We start from the raw sequence: 22,585 nt of genomic DNA on the forward strand, positions 1-22,585 counted from the left end.
GGGAGGATGGGTTAGCCTGGTGGTGGGTACTGAGGAGGGCACATTCTGCATGGAGCACTGGGTGTTATGCACAAACAATGAATCATGGAACACTTCATCTAAAACTAATGATGTAATGTATGGGGATTAACATAAGAATAAAAAAAAATTTTTTTTTTTAAAAGTCCCCAGGTGCCTTTGAATGTTGTCATGAAGACCTCTAGGCTATTGGATTTGCCAGCCAAGGGGGGTGGCCCCACATTTTTTCCTTACTTGAATCAGTTGTATTTTTCTAGACGTTTTGATCACTCCTGCCTCAGTTTACTTTAATGAAGCTTAAGGCAAGTGCAGTTTTTCTGCCCATAGGGCCACGGCAATGTTCCAAGTCAGCCCAGAGCTGAGCTAAATTGAAAAGATGCCATGGGGTCACCTACACTGGCCCCCAGTTCCCTCTCATTGAGCCCCCGCTCCTGCCAAGATCATTTGTCCTCCTGGTCAGAGACTCCCTGTTGTCCTGCTTGAGGGGGGGCCTGAGCACCACCCAAATCTCTGTCCCACCAGCCACCAGTTACACGTCAGATGCCTGAGCCTCACTTCCTCAGGGATCCCTCTCAGGATTGCAGAAGATGAACAAGGAAGTGCCCAGCAGGCCCCTGACCACAGCGGTGTTCCCCCCTGACCTCCCCCCAATACAGCTCTTACAGCTGCTCTGACCCCTGGACTCACCTTCCCCAGGCACTTTCCAACCTGGAGGACTTCACGTTTAGGTTAAAACGAGGAAGCTGTGTGAATTTCGGCAAGAGGGCCCCCTTTCGGCGAAAAGCAGCAGAAGTTCCCATGCGGCAACTTTGGGGGGCACGTAAATAAGGAATCTAGTACCAGTAGAAATCATAAAGCTGTCTCTCGATTTTGCAGGCTGCACGCGGTCGGCCACTCTTTGCCCCAGGGGTGTCGATGCTGGAAGAACTGGGCACTGAGGTCAAGACAGGATTAAGGTCAGACCCCAGCTCCAGAACCCACGACTGCACAGGACACAAGTCTCAGCTCTGCCTTTACTGTGTGGTCCTGGGCAAGTTCTCTAACGTCTCTGAGCCTCGAGTTCCTCATCTCTAGAATAGGAGCAGTAATAGTACACGTGGTCTACCATGGCATGAAATAATGACTGCAAAGGGCTGAGCTGGTGGCCCTCAGTGGTCACTAGCGTGGTCATTACCATGTGGGCGGTGAGCCTTGGGCAGGTGCCCTAAACTTCCCGGGCTTCCAATAACTCCTCTGGGAAATCAAGACTGTAAGGATGAGCATTTCAGAGTTGTTATGGGAGTCAGTGAGGAATAAATCGGGGTGCCCACGTTCCTGGGCCTGTGGACTGCCCCCTCCCCCATCTTCAGAGCCAAAAATGGCAGGCGGGACCCTCCTGCCACATCTGACCTTCCGTCTCTTGCCTCCTCTCCCTCTGAGGTTCTCTGCTGACAAGGACTCATGTGACAGATGGGTGCCGCCTGATGACCCAGGATAACCTCTCATCTTAAGGTCACACGTGCACAGCCCCGAGCTGGTGCTTAGTCAGCGCTGGTTGCAGCTGGATTTGGTGGAGCTGAGGCCATGATGTCCCTGACCATCCTCTGAGCACCCGCCACGTGCCTGGCGCGTTCACCATCTGAGTTTGAATCCAGACTCCACCCCTCCTTGGATCTGTGAATTTGGGCACAGGTTAAATCACTTCACCTCTCTGAGCCCGTTTCTCCATCTGTACAGTGGGTATAACAGCAGGATTCCCCTCTTCCCCTGCAAAAGGGATAACATGGAGCCCAGACGAGTGTGTGGGTCAGCGGCTTGAAACCCGCTCCAACACATGCCGGCTGTGTGATGTCGAGCTACTTCCTTAACCTCTCTGGACCTCCATGTCCTCATCTGTACCATACCCTCATGCTGAAGTGGTGAGAAAGGTCATGACAGAGTGTGAGAATACTGGAAATCACGGTGGGCTATGCGCACCTGCTTCAAAACAAAACAAAGGGCAAAACAACGGTCAGTTATTGAGAGCTTATGTGCCAGACGCTATGCTTTGCAGGCTCTATCCGGTTCACGAGGTTAGCTCCATTTCTCCAGTGACGAAATCAGACCTCGTAAAGGTTAAAAACTTCATTAAGAGCTAGAGGTCGCAGAGCCTTGAGGTGAACCAGCACCCGCTGCCCTGGGTTTGGCCTCGTTAGAAACAAACGGCATTCTGAGTCTCATGTTCGATGTAACATTTGTTATTTTATTGGAAAAAGCTGGTATTAACATATTTATAATTTTATTCAACAGTTGAATAATCTGAGATACCGAAGAAAACCAGAATGCACCCATGAGCTACGGAATCCAAAGTGATCAGGTCTGTCTACCTACCACCACATACCCGACGCCACCAAGAGCTCAGTCCTCAGAGTATTAGAATAAAAACAGAACAACCCGACAACTTCACAATGACTATGTGAACGCTCATACATTCAAGAAGAGCAGAAAATTTAAACAGTAAGAAGCAGAGTTTGTGACTATTTTACTGGCCCGTCTGCCACATACGTCTAGTCTTGCCCCCCCTCCCAACATGTGTCATTATTCACAACTTGCTTTGGACATCACGACTTTCCAGGGATCTGAAGACATGCTTTTCCTCTAAGATCAATTTTCTTTCTTTCTTTTCCTTTTTGGCTTGGTATCCAAAGTTTAAAACAGGAGTAAAGAACCAGGAACTGTATTAAGACCTCCCTTTGAATGCAGTGGTAAGGGTTGTTACTCTGTAGACCGTAAATGTGAAATCTACCATCTGACAGTAACCTCCAACTGCAAAAGCAAGTCTCCTCTTAGCGTCTGAATCACAAAGGGAAACGGATTGTGCCAAATATCCACGTAATTGTGTAAGGCCCTCAGAGCTGGATTTTGGCTTCAACAAGTTTTCTATACAAGGTACCACATTCTTGAACCTCTTTACAAAGGGGGAAAAAAAAGGAATCCAATCCTGTGATTGTTAATTTTAATTAGAATAGATATGTACATATAATACTGTCCAGGTCACCTGGATTTTACAGTGATATATAAACAAACATTCTTCATTCATGTTGATTTAAAAAACAAAAAAACCCAAAACGAAACAACGGACTCATTTCCTTGTGTAAATATCATATGGCCAGAAGTGAATGCACATGCGTTTTGTGCTTTGACACACACAAAGGTATACCATTATCCACTGAGAAAAATCTCGGGTGGGTCTGTTTCCTGGGTTGGGTTACTTCTTGTAAAAAAGAATGTTGGCTTCGGCCTCTGCACTCTGTTCTCTGAATCCCACGCACACCAGTGGTTCGCTGTAATTGTAGGCAGAGAAGACGAGTGGGGGGTGGGGGACATGGTCTCCACCACCACGTGGTAGGAGCAGGTGCTGCGGAGACAGGCGTTCTCTGAGGCCCTCAGGAAAGAGTCCTCCGAGGCCGGGTCATTGAAGAAAAGGTATCTTGAAATGGTCATAACATGCAATTTCCACCTGGAGGCAGCTCAGTGCACCTGAACAAGGGGCTGGGGCACAGATGTGGGTGCAGCGAGGCGCCCCCAAGAGGGTGGGGGTCTGAAGTCACCACACAGAGCTTGGCACCACCGGGGTCTTCTCCATTCTCCATGCTGCGGCTCGGGTCGCCCCGGACCCTCGTCATCGCCCACCTCCCAAGATGAAGAGGTGTTTCCAGAACCTTCCAGGCAAGAACGCTGCTTTAATGCGAGCTGCCAACGTGGTGGCTCGGAAAGCGCCCAGTGCTCGGGATTCCTGACTCCACCACTTGGTCGCTGCGTGCCTTAGACAAACTGTTCATTCTGTCAGGGCCCGCTGCCTCGTGTGTATAGTGGGGATGGTAATTATTCCACCTTTCGTCCCTGGCGCCTGGCACAGAGCCTGGCACTCAGTGAGGGGCTGGTGTTTATGGAGTAAGTGAACGGACACCCACCTTACAGGGTCACGGACAGGGCCCATGTGAGTTCCCACGAGGTGCCCGGTGACCGTGAAGCAGGACAGGAGAGCCCCACGGAGCGGGGACTGAATCCACGCACCTAACGGGCCGAGTACTGTGCCTGGCCCCCAGCCCACGCTCAGCAAAGGCTGGGTACATGGTGAGAAGAACAGGCACACACACACGGGTGGGTTTCAGTGCCCCCTTTCCTCTCAGGAAACGCTGGACCTGGGGTATTGAAAGACACTAAAAGAGGAGCTTGCACCTGCCAATTCTCAGCGTGAATTCACGATCCAAAAGGCCAAGGGAAGACCCTCGGCTCTGAGACAGTGGAAATTGCTCCATTGATAACCAAAAGAATCCCTGGCTGGCTTGTTTGAGTCTGTCCTCTGTCCCCAGAGCCCTGATCTGGGGCCTGGGGGAGGGGGGTTCCCAGGGCGCCCACTTCCCCTGAAAGTTGCTGCTGGAAGAAGACAAGCATGAACCCAGAGATGTCTAAGTCCTAATCGTGGAACGGGCAGCTCACAGTTAAGTACGGGAATGAAGGGCCTGGACCCCAAGGCCACGATCACGTCCATTTCACGGTCTGTGGTTGTGAGCCCTCCTGACTCCTGTCTTCAAACAGAGAGTGTGGCCAGCAGAGGCCGCCTGGGCCGGAGGGACAGGGCCGCTCCAGGCTGCGCTGCTCGTGTCCGGGACGGGGCTCCACGCGCACCTAGTGCATCTCGGAGTTCACCTTGTCCTGGAAGATGTACAGGTTGTTGGTGGCCGCGATGGCGATGATGTTCTCGGCCGGGTGCCAGGCCGTGTGCAGGATCTTCTTGGTGAAGTCCAGGCTGTCCACACTGATGTCATCCCGCCTGCGCTTGCCGCCCACACACACGCGCCGCGGCTTGAGCACGGCCCGAGGCTTGCTGCTCTCCCTCGACGCCTCCAGGGTCACGTCGCGCTTGGTGTTCCGGTCAAACATGCGGAAGAAGTTGTTGTAGGCCCCGGTCATGATGACGCTGGCGGGAGGAGGAGAGACGTCAGGTGGGGAGGAGGCCAGTGGCGATGTGCCACACCCCCGGGGACAAACCCTGGGCTGCAGGGCCACCCCCTCCCCCAGGGGAAGAGACAGTCCGGTCCCCACCTTCCCTCCTCTTGGGCTCTGGTCCTCCCTCACAGCTCAGCTGCCATCCACACGCGGGCTCCCCTAAGACCCCTTAATGCTCTGCCCCAGACACCACAGAGAAAATTCTCCCGCACTCTCCCTTGCCTCCAGGAGAGGCTGGCCTTCCGGAGAGACTAGGCACCAGCAGAGGGCAAGTCAACACAGAAGCCGCCGGCCCAGCTGCAGACTCCAAGGCCGACCCAGGGCTGGCCCCGACCCCAGCCGCCGCACCCTTCACCGCAGGCACCCAGCACCCTCCTGTTCTGAGTTAAGACTAAGTGCTCTTCGCACACCAGTGCTGTGCAGGTGTTCATGCCCTTCCCCGTCCTGCTAGAGAATCTGACATTCGTGATCCACTGTGTTTCTCTTCCCCCCACCTCCCCCAAGGAGAAGGGGTTCCTGGGGCGTGGGAGAAAGGCCGTGTCCATCTGCTGGGACAGCGAGGATGCCAGCTATGGGGCCTGGGCCTAGAGAAGGGGTTTGGGGGTTTGGCTCAGGAGAGGCCCTGGAGCAGCCAGGCAGGGAGAGGGGGGCAAAATAAGGAGGAGGGAGGGGATTCCAGGAAATGAGGTTCCCCTCAACGTTCTTCAGGGGGGTGCGTACAGATTGGAATTCCTTTCCTCCCTTGGGAAGCTGAGCGTGTTTCTTGGGGGCGTCACTGCTCCGAGACAGAGCCCCGTGGACCCCTAGTTTACAAGGGTTATGCACATGGGCCATGTCTTCAAGATCGCCCAAGTCAGGGGAACAATGCAGATGAGCAGGAGATGCCAGAGGCAGACGTCCCCCGGACAGACCAGGAGACGTTGTCGTATCAGGCACCTGGGCTTGGGAGGTCAGACGCTCACGGAGGGGTTCGGGGGCCCTGGATGATGGTGAGTCACAGCCTGAAAGTGACATGTCTCCTTGTAACGTGTTCCCTTCCGTGGGAGAACGTGGGCTGGTAAACAGACACGGGGAGAGTAGACGCAGGGCCCTCCCTCCCCGCAGCATCTCTACCAGAGCCGGTGGGCCATCTCTCAATGTCAGCCCCTTCTAGATGGTGGGGAGGCCTCACAGCGGCCTGGCTCCTGGACCTGCCCGAGGGGAGCAATCTCCCTGGCAGAGGGCAGGGGCTGGGCTGACAACCGTCTGTCTCCTTTCTCACTGAGAAGGCAGCCCCTCGGAGTTCTGATCCTTCCCAGGAAGGACCTCGGGTTCTCGGGGCCTGGCGAGTCTGGGCCAATAGTTCCTTGGAGGGAAGTAGAGGCTTTGGGTTCCCACCCACGAACGGCTTCGGTGCCTCCCCTGCCTGCCCTGCGTGTGTGGTTTCTGGAGACGGCCTGCACCCACAAGGCGAGGCTTTGTGCCAGAGTCCACAATCCGCAGTGCCACCCCCTGGTGTCCCCTCCCCTGCCACCCAAACTGCTTTGTCAGACCTTGTGTTGCAAGATCAGTGGGCGAGGGAGGGTGCTTGAGGGCAGTGGGAGTGGAACACCTCCTCCAAAAAGCGGTTCTTCTGCGATGTTCCTGGGGTGTCCAGGCAGACCCAGGCGGGGGTCACCTGGACCCCAGCAGAGGACAGAGGGCACATGCCAAGTGGGTGACTGGAGAAGAGCTCCATAAAGAGGTTATGCACAAATGTTCTGGAAGGTTCTAAAGGAACCACAGGGAAAGTGCCGAGCCCTGGGGCTGCAATATTCCCCCAGGCCTGAGGGGTGAGGGGAGGAAGGCTGACAGACAGACAGACAGATCTGTGTGAAGAAGGTAGCTGACTAGACCTGTGCCCACAGGTTCACAGTTGGCTCAGAGGACAAGGAGGGACGTGGGACAAATACCCCGTCTCTCTCTGCTGCCCTCAGACCTCCTTCTGGTGTCCCCACTGGTTAAAGCTGGCCACAAGCCAGAGGGCACGGCGGCCGAGCCAGCCCCTGGTGGTCGGGAGCCAGAGGGGCAGGCGGGGGACGCCTCACGGTGCTAGCCACCATGGGCAAGCGTCTGGGGGGCCGGTCTCTACCACTCGGTGGGGGCTCCTGGGGCAGGCGTGTCTCGTCTGAGCCGCAAGGCCTGGCTTGGCCTCACTGGGGGAGCAAATGCTGACCCGCAGCCGCAGCCAAACAGAACGGGGCCAAGCCGAGCGCCCTGGCCTGGTGCTCGGGGAGAAGGCCGCAGATGCTCTGTGAACCGTAGGGAAGGAAGGGCCAGAAGCTTCTCTTGTTCACTGTGGCACCTGGAAGTTCAGAGCACCCCGTGGGTGCTCTAGGGGTATGAGTGAGTGAATGCAGCAGAAGGGTCACAGGCCTTCACAAAGACCCCCAGGGGGAGTCCTAGGAAAGCAGGAGGCCGCCTCACCCATCCCCGCTCTGCACCTGACCTGGGACAGGGCGGGGCGGGAGGAGGGGCGTCTCTGCAGCTGTGCCTGGGGGAGGGGTGCAGCCAGGCAGTTCGGCCGTTTCTGGAGGTCTGTGGCATCTCTGGCAGGGAAGGCAGGCTGGCTCTACTCTCTTCTGTTCCCTAACTCCGTCTCTATAACCTTAATCTGTGGGAACAAACCCATTGCTTGTACAGACAAAGACGTGGCTCGTGGGGAGGTGCAGGGCCGCGCTGTGTGGGGGCGGGTGGGGAGAGGCCTTCCCGCTCCCACCTTCCAGAGGAAGCCCCTCTCCTCACACATCAGCTTGTCCCGAGGACGGCCGGGTTGGCTCGAACGTCCCCCCCAGGTTATGACCCGTGAGGCCTCTCCTGCGTAGCACGGATCCCCCCGTGTGAGAACGGGGAGTGGGCTGGTGACTTCGTCATTGGAAGCCAAGCCCACAGGGCTTGTCACAGGGCTGCCCTCAGAGCTGGCGTGCGGGCCAGTGGCAGCCCTTGGAATCCAGGCGTCTGGCCACCGCAGCCAACAGCAGACAGTCCAGCGTGGGACCCTCGGCCGGGCCAGGCCATCACCCGAGTACCCTCCCTCGAGCTGCAGCTCAGAACTGAGACCAGGCCGCGGGAAGGGGACAGTGGACAACAGGTCAGAGACCCAGAGCTGTTCTCCTGCAGAAAGACAGGCCCCCAACATCAGGCCCCAGGGAACCCACTGGAGACCTAGGGACGCCAGTCAGTCCAGGGGGCTCCCGGGGCCCAGCCCGTGGAGCACCCGTGTTCGGGGCTTTAGAAGGCCCATGCCGGAGGACAGAGCTGGGGACCAGGACCAGATGATGTCAGCATTGCCACCAAGGCTGAGGGGCAAGAGGGGCCACCCTGTGGCCCAGTGCCAGAGTCCCAAGGCTGACGGGCAGGGGGGCTGCAGGGGGTTCGTTGGTTAACTCTTGCAATAATGAGTGGACATTCAGGGACAGATCCTCATGCAGCCCGGGAGGTGACGACCCCACTGGGGAGTTTCTGCACACATCTCTTGCTTTCCAGAAAAGGAGGTATGTTTTCTCGAAAGCTCCACCCGGGTCCCTGTGGTGGACAGTGGATGGGAAACCCCGGCCCCCGGGGCCACCCCCGAGGGTGTACGTGACCCAGCTCTTGTCCATCCTCAGATACCCTGAGGGTGGTTTGACTCCAGCCCTTCTCCTCTACCTTCACCGCACACATCACCCTCGTCTCTGGCCCCAAGGGACGGCTACAACAGCCTGCTCACTGGTCCCCCTGCTTCTGACCCCCAAGCCCATTATCCCCCATGCTGGACTCTCTCACGGCACCCACCCCAGGGAGGCCCAAGAGCACTTACTCACCCTGAGACTTAACCTCTGCCCTCAGCACCGAGCTATGGCCACATCTGTTGGCCCTCAACATCAGCTATGGCCACTTCTTTCCTGAGGCTTCTGCCATGCTGTTCCCTATGCCCCAGTGCCCTTCCACCCTCTGTGGGCAAATTCCTACTGGTTTCTTGAGACTTGAGGGCACCTCCTCCAGGAGGCCATCCCCAGACCCCTCCCCTGATGGGCCCCCAGCCACTCCCCTCCTGCCCAGGGCTTCCCTCTGAGCTTTGCTCTAGTCTGTGCCCTGCAAACCACAGGGTCCTGCCACGTAGGCACCGGGTCCCATCTCTGCTGTGTCCCTGGTGCCCTGTGCTCTTGGGGGGTCCCAAGACTGGAATCTGCAGATCCTAGGCTCATACCTGCACAGACAGGAAGCATGTTAAGGGCAGACTGTGCCACGTGCCCTGCAGAGGGGGATGCTCAGACCTCGGGGGTCACCAGCTGGGATGAACTCTGACCTCCTGACCCAGGACAGCAACGCATCAGGCCTGTCTGGCTCAGCAGACAAGGGCGGAGTCAGAGGGACCCGCCTGTGGCCCTGCCAGATGCCCCCCTCACTTGCACAGCAGGTGCCCCCTGGTGTCAGGTGCTGGGCCGGGCTGGGCCACGGGGAAGGCCCCCACCTGCCAGGAGCCCATAGCAAATGCACAGGTAGGCCGTGCTGATGAGCCCAGGTGCCCTTGGCCGCAAGCTTTATTAGAAGGTGATTCCTGCTCTCGCTCCCTCCTCGTCACCCACCATGCCCGGCCCTGGGACTCAGGGGACATTGCTGAGATGCCAGCAAGACAAAGGGGGCTCTCCCCTTCCCCCAGGGTGAGCAGCTGTGGCACCCCCTCCTTCGTCTGGCCTCACCCTGTGACCTCCGCCCTGCACCAGGCTGCCCTATTTGGTAGTCACTCCCAGAGCCTGCAGACGAGAGGGGCCACCTGTTGGCCGCAGACCCACCCAGGGTGCTCACAAAACCCACAGCAGCCCTCCTCGGGGGTAGACTCAGGAGCCTGGGGCCAGGGCGCAGCTGTGGTTTCCAACACCCACGCTGGATGGCGAGTCTGAGATCCCCATGGGGCCAAGGCCTCCCCTCCCTGGGCCCAGAGCAGCTGCTGCGGAGCTCAGACTGGGGTCAGGAATGCGGTGGGGCAGCCCCAGGCGCTGGGCGGTCTGGGGCTGGTGACTGGCCTCACCGTAAAAAATGGGGTCAGAGGCCTTTCTCTCTCCACCTGCTTTACTTGGGCCTAAAAGGCAAAGGCACGCCCCGAACCCAAGTATTGTGGGCAGATGCTCAGGCCACCACTCCCTGGGTCCAAATTCTAGCTCTGCCCTTAACATGCTCCCCCCACCTCCATGCAGGTTTTCCCATCAATAAAATGGGGGTAACGAGGAACCCCAACTCCTGGTGAGCATGGCATGGGATTCTTGGTAAAACGGGGCAGTGTGGGGCTCAGGAAACTCCAAGAGGTATTTCTTGCTTCTAATCATTCCCCTGGCCTGAAGCCCCGGCTTGGTCTGAGACAGGACGCCCCAACTAGGGGAGTGGAAGGAAAGAGTGAATGAGGAATGATTCTCAGGGAAGGGTCCTGCTGGAGCACCCCCACCTCCAGGCCAGGAAGGCAGAGAAAAGAGGAAGGCAGCCGCCCCCAATCCCCTACCCCGGCTTCTGATCCACCAAGGGGAAGGCCGAGTGAGGTCACTAAAGTCACTGGCAACCCACAAAATTGGGCGGAAGAGGGAGCCCCCTCCCCACCTGCAAGGAGGAGGGTCTCTCTCATCTCAGAGCACCAGGTCCCAGCTCCCTGCAAACCACGCCCCGGACAGAATGGCCCACTGCTTACATTCCAGAAGGTTCCCTTAACAGAGAAAAGCCCCTGCCCCTGGACTGTGTCTAGGCAGGTTGTTTCACCTCTGCTCGCCTCATTTTCTTCATCTGCACGGGGGGGGGGGGGGGGATACTTCAGTCACCGCTCTTGTCCCCAGGGCTCTTTGCACTGGGCACAGCTGAGGGACTGTCGAGCTCCGGGCTCTATGCGCCCCCTGCTGGCCAAGCGAGGTATCCAATAATCGTGTCCAGGCTGACTGGCTCAAAAAGTAAGCATGTAACCAGAAGCCAATCTGACCTTCCAAGAGACCTTCCCATAGATGCGGGGAGGGTTGTGGGTGGTGAGGTCAATGCCAGGGGAACTATTTAGGAGCGTCATCCCCAGCAGCGACGGGAGCTGCAGGACAGGATGAGGCTAGTGTGTAAGGAGAAGCAGGGAGGCGCAGAGATGGGAACAGAGAAAGCAATGGCCCCAGGGAACACCTGAGCCCTGGGGCAGCCTTGCCTGTACCTGCCCAGAACAAGCTTAGGCTTGTCTGACTTTCTGCAACTGGAAGATGCCTGGTTGACACAAATCTCTTTGTCCCAGGCAGAACAGATCAAGGAGAGCTTCCTGGAGGAGGTGTTCAGGATGAAGTGGAAGGAGGTGGCCCACCCCTGTGCCTTCGGGAACATTAATAGCCACTGACTAGACACTCCTGAGGCCCCGAAGGAGCAGCTCAGGATGGGCTGGGCCCCAGTCACACCCCCAAGGGCACCCCATCCAACAGGGAAGGCAAGCGGAGGCAAGGAGAAAATGTGATAAATGCCAAGACATAGATGGAAGATTCAGGGGGTTGGGCAGGGGGGGGGGGGGGGGAGGGGAGAAGCAAGATGGAGAGTGCCCTGAGGGCTTCCTGGAAGAGACAGCCTTCAGTTGAGTCAGTAATCTGAGGTGACAGCAGGAGTGAGCCAGGTGCAATGCGGCCAGGATTTCAGGGTACGGGAGCAGAGCTGGTTGTGAAGGGGAACCACTAAGGGGAGTGGCAGGACCCCCAGGGATGGGGGTGGCTGCCATGTAAAGTGCATGGCAGGAAGTGGCGTGAGAGGCACTGGGAACAGAGCTGAGCTCCAGGCTGGGCACCAACCAGGACAAGCTTGGTGGCTCCTCTCTTGGGAGCCAGGCATGGGCTGTTCACGAGTGCCCCCTGGTGGTGACATGGAGGAATGGCGTGCAGCAGTCACCGCCCGTGGAGACCCCCACCCTGTAGTGTTGGAATCCCCTTTCAGCCAGCAATAAGTCTCTCTCCTGAGATTCTAATGGACCCCCCACCCCAAAAGCCACTGCTGGTGCTCACTCGGGAGCCCCCAATGTGTCAGGGTCTGCAGCTCAGGGGTATTTGAGAAGCCCTGTCCTCACTGGGGGTGTCTGGGGTCAGCCTGAGTGCAGGCACCTGGAGGGAATGCTGTGTGTGTCCCTTCTGACCCTCTGTGTCAGCCTGGTCTCAAGGCAGGGCCTCTACCCTGGTTTTCTAAGTGTTATTGGACAGAAATCCTGTGATCAGCGTGCTGGTGTCTGATGGAGAGCATTGCCCTGCTCAGAGACCCCCGTGGGCCAGGGGAGCCCCAGGATGTCAGCAGCAGCTCTAGGGGATCCCTACCCCCAGACACAGTGGCCCAGCCCCATGTGGGGCCAGCCTGTGTGCAGGTGGCTCCCTCCCGGCCCGTCCCTGTGGTTTCTGGGCCCTCCTCCGCACCCCCACCCTATGGTCTCAGCGTAGCCCTTCCTATCCACACCTGCCCTGGGCTGAGCCAGCAATGGGGAATCAGGAGCTCACATCAGGCCACTTCCCGGGTGGGTGGGGCTGTGAGATGTGGCTGGACTTGGGGAACCCCTGCCAGCCCCAGAGGTGCGGGAGCGGGAATGTGCCCCCCCCTCACGGCCCCAGCAGGCCTGACCTAGGGGAGCCGCCAGAAAGAGGCGGGTGCAGCTCTGATGCGGGGTGGGGGTAGGGTGCATGCCACTGGCTGAAGGTCTCCGCCCCAGGGAGGTACAGCCCTCAGTCCCGACAACCCGGGGAAGTGGCCGTGCGGCTAGGGACCCAGACGGACAGTTTCCACTACGGAGACCAGCGCTCAGGGTGGAGGTGGGTGTAGTCATGGACAGCGGCATCCTATCCTGCCCCAGCGTGGGAGGGCCGAGGGCTCTGGGCGCCGCAAGAAGCCGTGGGCCCCCCTCTGACACCGTCATTCAGCAAGGCTCACAAACGGCACATTCGCACGATGCTAGGTCAGCAGCCCAGGCCCTGCCCAGCGAGGGGCCTCGGTCCCAGGTCTGGGGGTTACCTGTCGCTCCCGTTCCAGGCACATTCAAACTTGTCGAAAATGCAGTCGTTCTCATACAGGGAACAGAGCTTGCTCCGAAGGTAATCATGGACCTAGTGAGAGAAGGCACAGGCTGAGCTGGGGCAGGGGGGGTCCTGGCCCCTGCAGCGAGAAGGGTCTCCCTGAGGAGTGAGGGGCTATGCCCTTGGGGGTTCGGATGGCCCTCCCGACTCAGCCCTGCTTATTGAGAAGGGCCCACCGCCTGTCACGGCCGACCCCTGAGCTGTGGCCAGAGAGGGGACAGTCACAGTGACAAAGGGAACCACACTGTAGGGACCAAATCCTGGCTCCACCCCTCCCCCAGCTGTGTGATCCTGGACAAGTGACTTCACCTCTCTGAGCCTTGGTTTCTTCCTCCTTCGAGTGAAGAGAGCACATACCTCATGGACTGTTGTGGGATCAACCCAAGGAGGCTGCCTGGTGTGGGGTCCTGCCCTCTGAGGTTAGTAACAGTCACCATGAGCACAAATCATGGAGGAAAGGGGAAGGCGAACGCACATGGGCCTCTCGAATATGATCTCAGTAGGTGGCACTTGTCCTGTTTTGTGGATGAGGCACTGACCCTCAGAGAGGGTGAGTAACTGGCCCAAAGTCACACAGCTTATAAGTGGAAGACCAGGACCCTTTTCCAGAGTCACCTGATACCACGGGACAGATGGCGATGCCCCTGTGGCCGCGTCCACCTCCCAGCAGCCTGATTCCCAAGCTCTACACCCAGAGGGCCTCATGGGGGCTGGCTCCCTGCAGAGGATGTGGTCCTGCCCCCTGGGTGGGGCAAGGGGAGGGGACAGCGGTAACCCAAAGCCTGAACGCCTGTGCAACCCAGAGAGTCACTTAACCTCTGTGAGCCTTAGGTTTCCCACCTAGAAAGGGGGTCATGAGACCCCCCCAAGCAGACAAGTGCGGGGCAAGGCACCGATAGGTATTTGGGACCCTGATTAACTGTGGAGGGACAGACAGAAATACAGCTCAACTCCTGTTGGGCAGCGACTCAGGCCACAAGCCAAGGGTCAAGGGTGGGGGGGTGGGGAGGGGAGAGGAAAGAAAAAGGGGTTCATCCTTTTCTGTCTGGGAACCTCTTACTCATCTTTAAAAGGAGGGGTGCCCCACCGGCCGCCCCCATGGGTCCCCAGGCTGAACTGTCTCGTCCCCTCCGGGGTGTCAGGGACATCTGTGGCTCCTGCCCCGACTTTCTGTGTTCGTGTGGACCCCTTCCCCTGCGAAGGTTCGCCCCGGTCTCACACAGTGACTTCCCTACCTGCCCGCCCGCCCATGAAGGGGGCTCCACGGCCCTTCCCCACCCCCACCCCCGCCTGCACTCCTGTGCGATCCTCTCCATGCTCTGATGACGAAGCACACGGGGGACCATCTAGCCGCCAAGGGGATGGGCAAGAGGCCCATCGAGGCTGCCCACTGCTGAGCCCCTGGTCACTCCAGCGTCCCCCAGCCTTCCCGGCACAAAGGCCACCAACAACAGCATCCCTCCCCACACCTCTGGTCGGTCCCACCCCACATGCAGCTGGTCCAGAATCCAAAGTGATCCAGAGCCCAGCTGCTTCTCCCCACGTCCTGTGCGGCTACCTCTCCAAGCACCAGCTCCCAGCTCGTGGCAAACTCCTCCTGACTGCTCTCCCGTGGCTGCCCATGCCCCCCAGCCCCAGTCTCTCTCCATGGGCAGCCAGGGAGACCCCAAAGAAACCAAGCTGGATCATGTCACACTGCTGCTCAAGACCCTCCAGGGCTCACAAGCCCCCTGGGCTCTGCCCCCAATCACCTCTCTGACCTCAGACTCTTCTCTCCCCCCTGCTCACGCTACTCCAGCTAGCCCCCCACCATTCCTTGACCACGCTAACCATGTGCCTGCCTCAGAACCTTTGCACTCACTGTTCCCTCCTCCGGGAGCACCTTCCCCCTAGATGGGTGATGCCCTCACCTCCCTCAGGCTCCAGCACCCCTACTTTCTTTGCCTCAGCCCCTGGTTTGCTTTATTTGTCACACTTTTTGCAGGCTGTGATTATTTTGTCTATTTGCTTAGTTTCCGGCCATCTTTCCTGTTGGAACGGACGCCCCTCGAGGCAGGATCTGTCTTGTTCCTCACAGTTTGCCAGTGGGGTGAACAGGGCCTGGTACATCACAGGAGCTCAATGCACTTTTTAGAATGAATGAGTGGGGTTAGAGACTTGACTCATGGCCCTCCAGGTGCTGCAAGGCTCTGGGTCTGGGGGAGGGCACGCAGTGGGGAGAGGATGGGCCTGCATCCCCAGCCAGAGTCTAGGAGGAGAAGGGCGAGCCTTGCCATGGGCTGAGAAGGAGGCCGAGAGGCAGGAAGGGGAGGGCCCAGAGGGCTGTGTGCGGGACCCAAGAGAGGAGGCCGGGGTGGGGGTCTTGTGCATCTCCAAGACCTGCAGGGAGGGAAGCAGAGGGTAGAGCTCCGGGACACCTGGGAACGGCCCAAACCTGGGTCAGGGACTCCCGCCCTCCTCCCATGGTGAGCGTGGCCGTGGGGGAGGGGGGAGCACCTGCCTCCATGGGAGCCAGCACGGCCAGGGAAAAGGCGACACAGAACCCCAGCAGGAGGAATCATGCCAGGTGACGTTACAGCCCCAGGCTGCCTCTGATGGGACACTGGCCTGCTTGTGAGTCCCCGAAAAAAAGGGGAAACAGATGCGGGAGGGCGCTATTTCTTTCACACAGGTGCCCGCCTCAGGGAGCCTCCCCCGCCCAGTGAGCCCCATGGCCTGAGGCCACATCACGCGAGCCTCACTGTGTGCTTGTCATCCAGGACCCTGGAGGGTGAGGCTGCGACTCCTACTTCTCCCTGAGCCCAGGGTCCAGCCAGGCACAGAACACACCTGCCAAATACATGTAACGACTCAGATGAGTGGGGATAAATGGTGCCTGGCTTCACTGCCGGCCACAGACGAACTCTCAGGGGCTCGTGTTCAACCCCTCCAGGTCTGCACTGCTGTGTGCACTCCGCTCCCTGTGCGGTCTCAGCACCCTCGCTGATGCACTCGTCCGAGCACCAGCACGCACCGGTCTCCCGCTCCCTCTCCTGCAGGGTGAGCGCCCTCAGGAGGCAGGGCAAGAAGAGCGTGGGCTCCCGGGAAAGCAATCCCAGGTGCGCGGGTTGCCAGCTCTGCTCCAGCAGATACACCATTTAATTCCATTTTCCCCAAACAAAATGGGATCGACAGAACACTGGCCCCACCTCCCAGAGCAGCTGTGAGGCTTTAGAAGAGGAAAAGTGTGCCAAGGACTCAGCTCAAGGCAGCGCATGCTGAGGGTTGGCTCACTCAACACCCATCCCCAACCCCTCTCCCCTACCTTCCTCAGAGAGGCTGTACAACTACTCATTCCCCAGCCTGGTCACAGAGCCATTCTGGCCAACGACTTGTAAGAAGTCTTCTGAGGAGTGTTCTGGGAAAGCTTCTGTGCTCCCAAGAAAACATCCAACAGACCCAACCAGCACAGACTTTCACATTTCCTCCTATTTCCTTCCTGGAATGTAGGCACAGTTCCTGGAGGTGGGGCAGCTATTTTGCCACCATGAGGTGTCACACATGAAAGCAGGGAACTGATATACAAATGATGGTGGACTAGATCACAGAAGGAGCTGTTGGGACACCAAGGAGGTCCCAGAGCCACTCGCAGTTCCTGGATGCCCCCTTCCAGACTTCTGAAGGGAGAGAAGTCCCTATGCGTTCAGCACTGCGATTCAGCCAACCACAGCCCTGCTGAGCACAATTCTAGAGCATAAGAGCCAAAAATATTAGTTACTGTGCTGGTTTTATAGAACTATTGTTATTTTAGAATCAGTAGGCCAGCAGGCCAGAAGCCAAGCACCGGCTCTCAGCCTTGTCTCCAGAACAGTCTCCTTCCACTTTATTGGGTCCTCATATGCTCTGAAGATCTCTGGAGGCTATGGACCCTCTCCCTGCAAAATGCCTGTATTAAACATAGCACCTAGTTTCAGGGTCTTTGGGCCTTTACTGACTCCAGGGCCTCGGAAGCCTGAGGTCCCCGTGGACTTGGAGAGAGTCATTTCCCGGGCTGGCTGTAAGAGGGGCTGGTCACTCCTGCACCTGAACCAGGGCTGTGTCATGTCTGCCCCAATCTCCAGCCTCTGCCATCTCCTGAGGGTCAGAGGAGGGGCTGATCCCCCCTGGGGTGGGCAGTGTGAAGAGGGGCCTAGGTGACAACTGGGGGACTGGGCAGGACCTCTGGTAGACACGTGGCTAGGAACAGGGCTGCCACCAGGAGCCATGACGGCCCTTCCATGAGCCCTTCCCAGGAAGAGGTAGAAGCTTAGGGAAGGGTCTGAAGGGATCAGAAGTCCTTGTGGGCATATGGCCTCCAGCCTGAGCTCCCTATCTCTCCCCACAGCTCTGCACCCTTCCCAGTGAGGTCTCCCTGCCTCCCGGGGCACCCCTACTCCAGGCCCCAGCAGGGAGGGAGGACAGGGAAGGGGCTGGAGGGCCCCGAAGGCTCTGCATCTGTCACTGCCCAGCTGCGAGGGCAGGTCCCACTTGTCCTGGCCTCTTGGCACCCAGGATCCCTTCCTGCCAAGTGGAGCTGATGGTGCCCACTTCGCGGGGACAGTAAGGAACAGAGGTGACAAATATAAGTGTGTGACCCCCTGTGGGCACCTAATACTTGGTGACACTGTGAGGGTTTGCCAGGGGCTTCTGGTGAGGTCTTACTCTAACATCTCATGAATTTTGTTTTCCACCCCTAACAGAACTGGGTGGATCATAACAGAAAACTGATAAGTAAATACCGTTCCAGGGAGGGATCTCCTGCTTCAGCCTCAGTGCCTGGCTTCCAAGGCCCGTGCCTGAGGATCTAGAAACATAGCATCCGCACCCCTCCCAGCCTCGGCCTCCTGCACACGCTCCGGAGGGTGCTCCCTGGGAGTAGGGCAGCTCTTCTCCTGCCTTATCCTGGGCTGCAGACCCCGGCTCCGAGGAGGGACTGCGTCCACACCCTTAGTCACCTGAACCCTCGAACTGGGCAGAGCCTGACGCTCATCCTTGTTCCCTTGGGCCCCGGATCACAGAGGCCAGTGAGCGGAGAGCACCCACTGACGCCGCGAGGCAGGACTAAGCAGGTGCTTCTGCTCTTGGCCGAGCTGGGGGCTGGGGACGGACTGCCTGATTTCCTGAGCCTGAGTGTCTTCACCTCCAATAGGGGCGTATGAAAGCCACCTCTGCGGCCAGGGACGTCCCCTCCAGGGGGATTCTGGGCACAGGGAAAGGAGGCCGGGGGGTCTCCCACCCCGCGGAGGGGCTGCAGCACCTACCTGGTAGGTCTCTATGGGCCTCGCCTCCATGTTCAGGTCCCAGACTTTGACCGTGAGATAATCCCGGGTGAGCATGTACCGGCCACTGTGGCTGAACTTCACATCCGACACGGAGGAGATGATCTCCGAGAAGAAGGAGCGGTTACTGGGGTCCTCGGGCTCTTCGAACACTGTGGGGACAGAGAATGGACGGCCATCACCGGGCTGCTCGCCCCCACGGGCCAGAATAACAGACAACTCTGTTTCCATCCTGGGCTCTCGCTGGATGGTCCTTTCTTCATTCTTTCATCAAACCTGTAATTAGACACCTGAACGGACCCTCCGAGGAGGGAAGAAGCCGCTTTTGGAACAACGTTTATTGAGCATTTACTCTCAGCCAGATTCTGTGCAGAGCCCTACTGCGCATTACCTCATCTAACCGCCTGCTAAAAACATCTGGTCAGTACCACTATCATTCCCATTTCATAGCTGGGAAGACTGAGGCATCGGTGGCTAAAAACCATGCCCAAGACGCAGAGCTAGAAGAAAGTGGCGGATGAGGATTTGAACCCAGAGCGGCACTCGCTGTGCTGTACCCTACTGCCGCCTACTGGGGATGCTGAACGCCGGGACCACGGGGTGTCCTAAGATGCTTGCACGTGCTGGGCAGTGTCCCGGACGAGGCTGGGCACTGCTTGTGGCCCTGGGCCTCTGCCCATGCCGCACTGGGCGTTCGCGGCTGAGCCCTGCTGGATTGTGGCAAAATCAAATCTCGCCAGAGATGGAGCTTGAGTCCTATGTGCCACCCGCCAGCCACCTCCTATTGTCTCGGACCAGGAGCTCCACACAGGAAGTTGCTTACGTGGCTCCTGAAGGTGACAGCCTGCTGCCCCGAGCGGACGATCCCACTGGGGACAGAGTGCACAGTGAGCGGCTCCCCAGGCGGCGTCCCCTCCCTGCTGCCCCAAAGAACCGGGCCTTCCCCGACACACGGAGGCTCCCACACAGCGGGACCGGCTCTTCCGGGCTCAGTCTGTGGCTGGCCGTCTCACCAGGCTGCCCACCAACCTGCTCACTGGCTAATCAGATCCCACAGTGGCCCTGGTGCAGGGTGGGGACCAAACATGACCCAAGCATCCCCGTAGCGAACCAAGCTAACCAAGCATTAGCTCCGTAGGAGCTGGGCTGGGGTGGGCCCAGGGAGCCGGGAAGGGGATGGAGTGGTGGGCTGGCAGCTATTTACCAGCCAGTCTGGAAGGACTTCAACATTTGACAACCTTTCTAGCTGTCCCCATGGAAACCGGCTGAGAGGCTGCCCCTCCTGCTGGGCCCCGAGTCCCCAGCTCTGAAATAGGGAAGCAGAGAGCCGATCACATGCCCCAAGAGGCTCACAAGCGTGCCCCGCCTTCCAGCCCCTCCGAACCTCAAATTCCCTCATCCTACTTCCCAGCTCTGTGCCAGCCCTGTATCCCCCCCATTTGGGACCCCCCCCATCTCCCTCCTGTCCCAGGTAGATGTGGTTCCTGCCACTAGGGGTCAGAACAAAAGATGAGTTATAAAGACCTAAAATGTGGTCCGTCTCTTGCACCCCAACTTTGCCCCCCAGGCCCACCCTGGAGGTTTCCTCTGGCCAGCCTCCACCTAAACCCCCAGGGCCGGCCTAGCTCACTTCGCCCCTGCACCATGCAGAGCATCTGGCAGGCGGTGCAGGGAAGGTCGGTGGGTGGGGACCAAAACCACAGAGGAGCCTCTGCACTGGATGTCACGGAGCCACGGGCTGTGTCTCCTGCCAGCTTCCGGGAGCAAGACACCACAAAGGTCAAGGGCTCAGAGGATGCTCTAATCAATAGCTGGAGACGGAAACACCGAACGGCCCTCTGTCACCTCCGCTCTGGCTGTTCGGGGGCATTTCTGATGGCTTTTTCAGCATAGTAAGACCAGGGCCGCACACAATGAATGGAAAGGGATACTGACAGGTGTGAGAAAATTATACCTAGAAGTTCTTTTTTACTTTTCAAACATTTCTGTGAATTTTTTTGTCAAAAGGTTGCAGACGGTCGTCTTCCGTGTCAATTCCCGTCCCCCCCCCGCCCCCACTGCCCACAGGATCAAGATTCGGGCTCCTACATGTAGCTGACAAGCTCTTTCCTAACTGGGCCCTCATGGGCCTGTTTCTCCAGCCATCCTCCAATGGCCTTTCCACCAGGGCCCCAGGGCCTCGAAAAGGGTGAAGCAAGCAAGGCCCCTAGGTAAGCACACTGAACAACTCACTGTCAGGGTCGCCTTAAATGAATGCCTTTTTCAATGCCCTGCCCTGCCGTTCCAGGCAGCAGAGCAGAGCAGAGTTCAGGCAAGCCCCTGAGCCTGTCTGAGCCCAACTTCCTGGCCTGGAGAACAAAGCATGCTGGGATCTCTGGAGGGAATAACTGGGAGCACCCACCTCAGTGAGGGACTCAAGTAGCTGCTCAGTAAAATCATGTAGCTATTTTTATAATATTTTCTCACTGTTTTCTGTCCCTGAAATCTCCTTTCCCAGTTGTCTTTCCTACCAACTCCTATACATCCTTCAGAACCCCTACTCAAATGCCCTGTTCTATGTGCATCCTGTCCAGATGCTCTCCAAAGAAATATAAGGCTCACCCTTACTGCCTGCATGGCCTGGGGTACCCTCCTATATGGCATCAGCAGGGCTATGCGGCCACTTCACGGGACTGTGAGCTCTTGGGGCAGGACTCCTTCCTCCGTCATTGGTCATCTGGTCATCTAAGCATCTCTGCCCAGCCTGGAGCCTTACTCAGAGCCCAGCCCTAGTCAGAGTGGACGGATCTCCGGCACTGCCTGCCAACACTGCCTCTTCTCCGTGCCTCTCCTGATACATTTCTTCCCCAACCTGATTCAATCCCACTGAAGTTTCTAGACCCAGCAGGGAAGCCTGTATCTGCTAGAAGTGGCCTCTGAGTGCCCACAGCTCTTGCTCTGGGTCCCTCTGGGTGGCACCTGCTCCATCCCAGTCCCGTCGGTGTCTCTGATCATGGGTGGGGGGGTGAGGGTGAAACGGAGAGGGCAGAGTTGATCAGACGGGGACAGGGCAAAGGAGGGATCAGAGTCAGACGGCAGAACTGCATTGGCTTGAGCCACACAACCAGGGACAACTGTGCAGGCCAGTGAGGCCTTGGAGAGAAGCGGACAGACATTCGGGGAGGGGCTGCGCGGGGAGCACAGGAAGACGCGGGCCTGAAGGAACAGATGGGGTCCTACTGGGTTGTTGATCCTGGCTGCCCTGGCACCGGGTCCCCCCTCCACTCTGATATTAGACAAGGACAGCCACTGAATGATGAGCCCATGTCCAGGCTAGCCCCAACTCAGGCTCCAGGGAAGGCCCAGGCTAGCCTTGCTGGGCAGAGCTCCAAGAGGAGCTGGGAGGGGTCCGTGCAGCAGGAGGAGAAGGAGTTGGATTGTGGATCACGGGGCACCCCCTGCCCTGCAACCCTCGGCCACCGGGAAGGTAGACGGTGTGCCAAGTGGGGTGGAACAGGGAGTCACTACAAGGTGGTGGGCACAATGAATGCTCACTGATGAAGAGCTGACAATTGTCATTCTCTGCTAATGACCGTCCCCTGCTCGGCACCGTTTGATGAACCCCACTGGGCAAAATAAAAATAAAAATAAAAATAAAAATAAATCCAACCCTCACTGTGGCCCTGGCCCCACATGATCTGCCCCCACCACTCTGTTTTGGCACCCATCAGCCTGCCCCTTCTCCCCACTGCAGCCAGGCTCCTCCCACCGGCTGGGGACCCTCAGCCCCGCCTCTGCTCCCTCTCTTCCCAGGCTCCTCCCACCGGCTGGGGACCGTTAGCCCCGCCTTCTGCTCCCTCTCTTCCCAGGCTCCTCCCACCCGCTGGGGGCCCTTAGCCCCGCCTTCTAACCCTTCTCCTCCCACTCACTGGCTCTTTCAATCTTTGAGGTCCAGAGAAGCCTCCTCGGGCCACCTTAATCAAGAGCCAACTGCAGCAGGGGGACAACCTCAGAAACGTTCCCCGCTTCGATGCTCCCATTTACTTGGCAGTCAGTTTGCCTACGATTGTACTCAGCTCCGTAAGGGCAAGAGCCTGCTCTCGGCACACAGCCTGCCGTCACCCCACCCTCTCCATTCCGGGGGCCTGCAAAGCCAGCAGGCCGGACCTTGCATGCGGATGCAGGACTGCCTTCCCTCCTCCACGATGCCCACCCGGGTCTGAGCATCAGCTGGCCCCCACTGCCAACGTCACCCCACGGTTTATTCTTCCC

General features: G+C 58.3%; 1 protein-coding gene across 1 annotated transcript in view; it reads right to left on the reverse strand.

Annotated features, from left to right (window-relative positions):
* Positions 1 to 4,668: 4,668 nt before the first annotated feature.
* PPP2R2C (protein phosphatase 2 regulatory subunit Bgamma) overlaps positions 4,669 to 22,585 on the reverse strand; it is a 130,988-nt gene continuing 113,071 nt past the window's right edge. Inside the window, exons 7-9 of the mRNA XM_021677609.1 lie at positions 18,317 to 18,486; positions 12,976 to 13,067; positions 4,669 to 4,960 (exon numbers count right to left, since the gene is read on the reverse strand). Coding sequence (XP_021533284.1) covers positions 4,669 to 4,960; positions 12,976 to 13,067; positions 18,317 to 18,486 — 554 coding nt within the window. The remainder of the gene's footprint in view (positions 4,961 to 12,975; positions 13,068 to 18,316; positions 18,487 to 22,585) is intronic.

The sequence above is a fragment of the Neomonachus schauinslandi genome, chromosome 2 (assembly GCF_002201575.2).
Source record: "Neomonachus schauinslandi chromosome 2, ASM220157v2, whole genome shotgun sequence".
Classification (NCBI taxonomy): domain Eukaryota; kingdom Metazoa; phylum Chordata; class Mammalia; order Carnivora; family Phocidae; genus Neomonachus; species Neomonachus schauinslandi.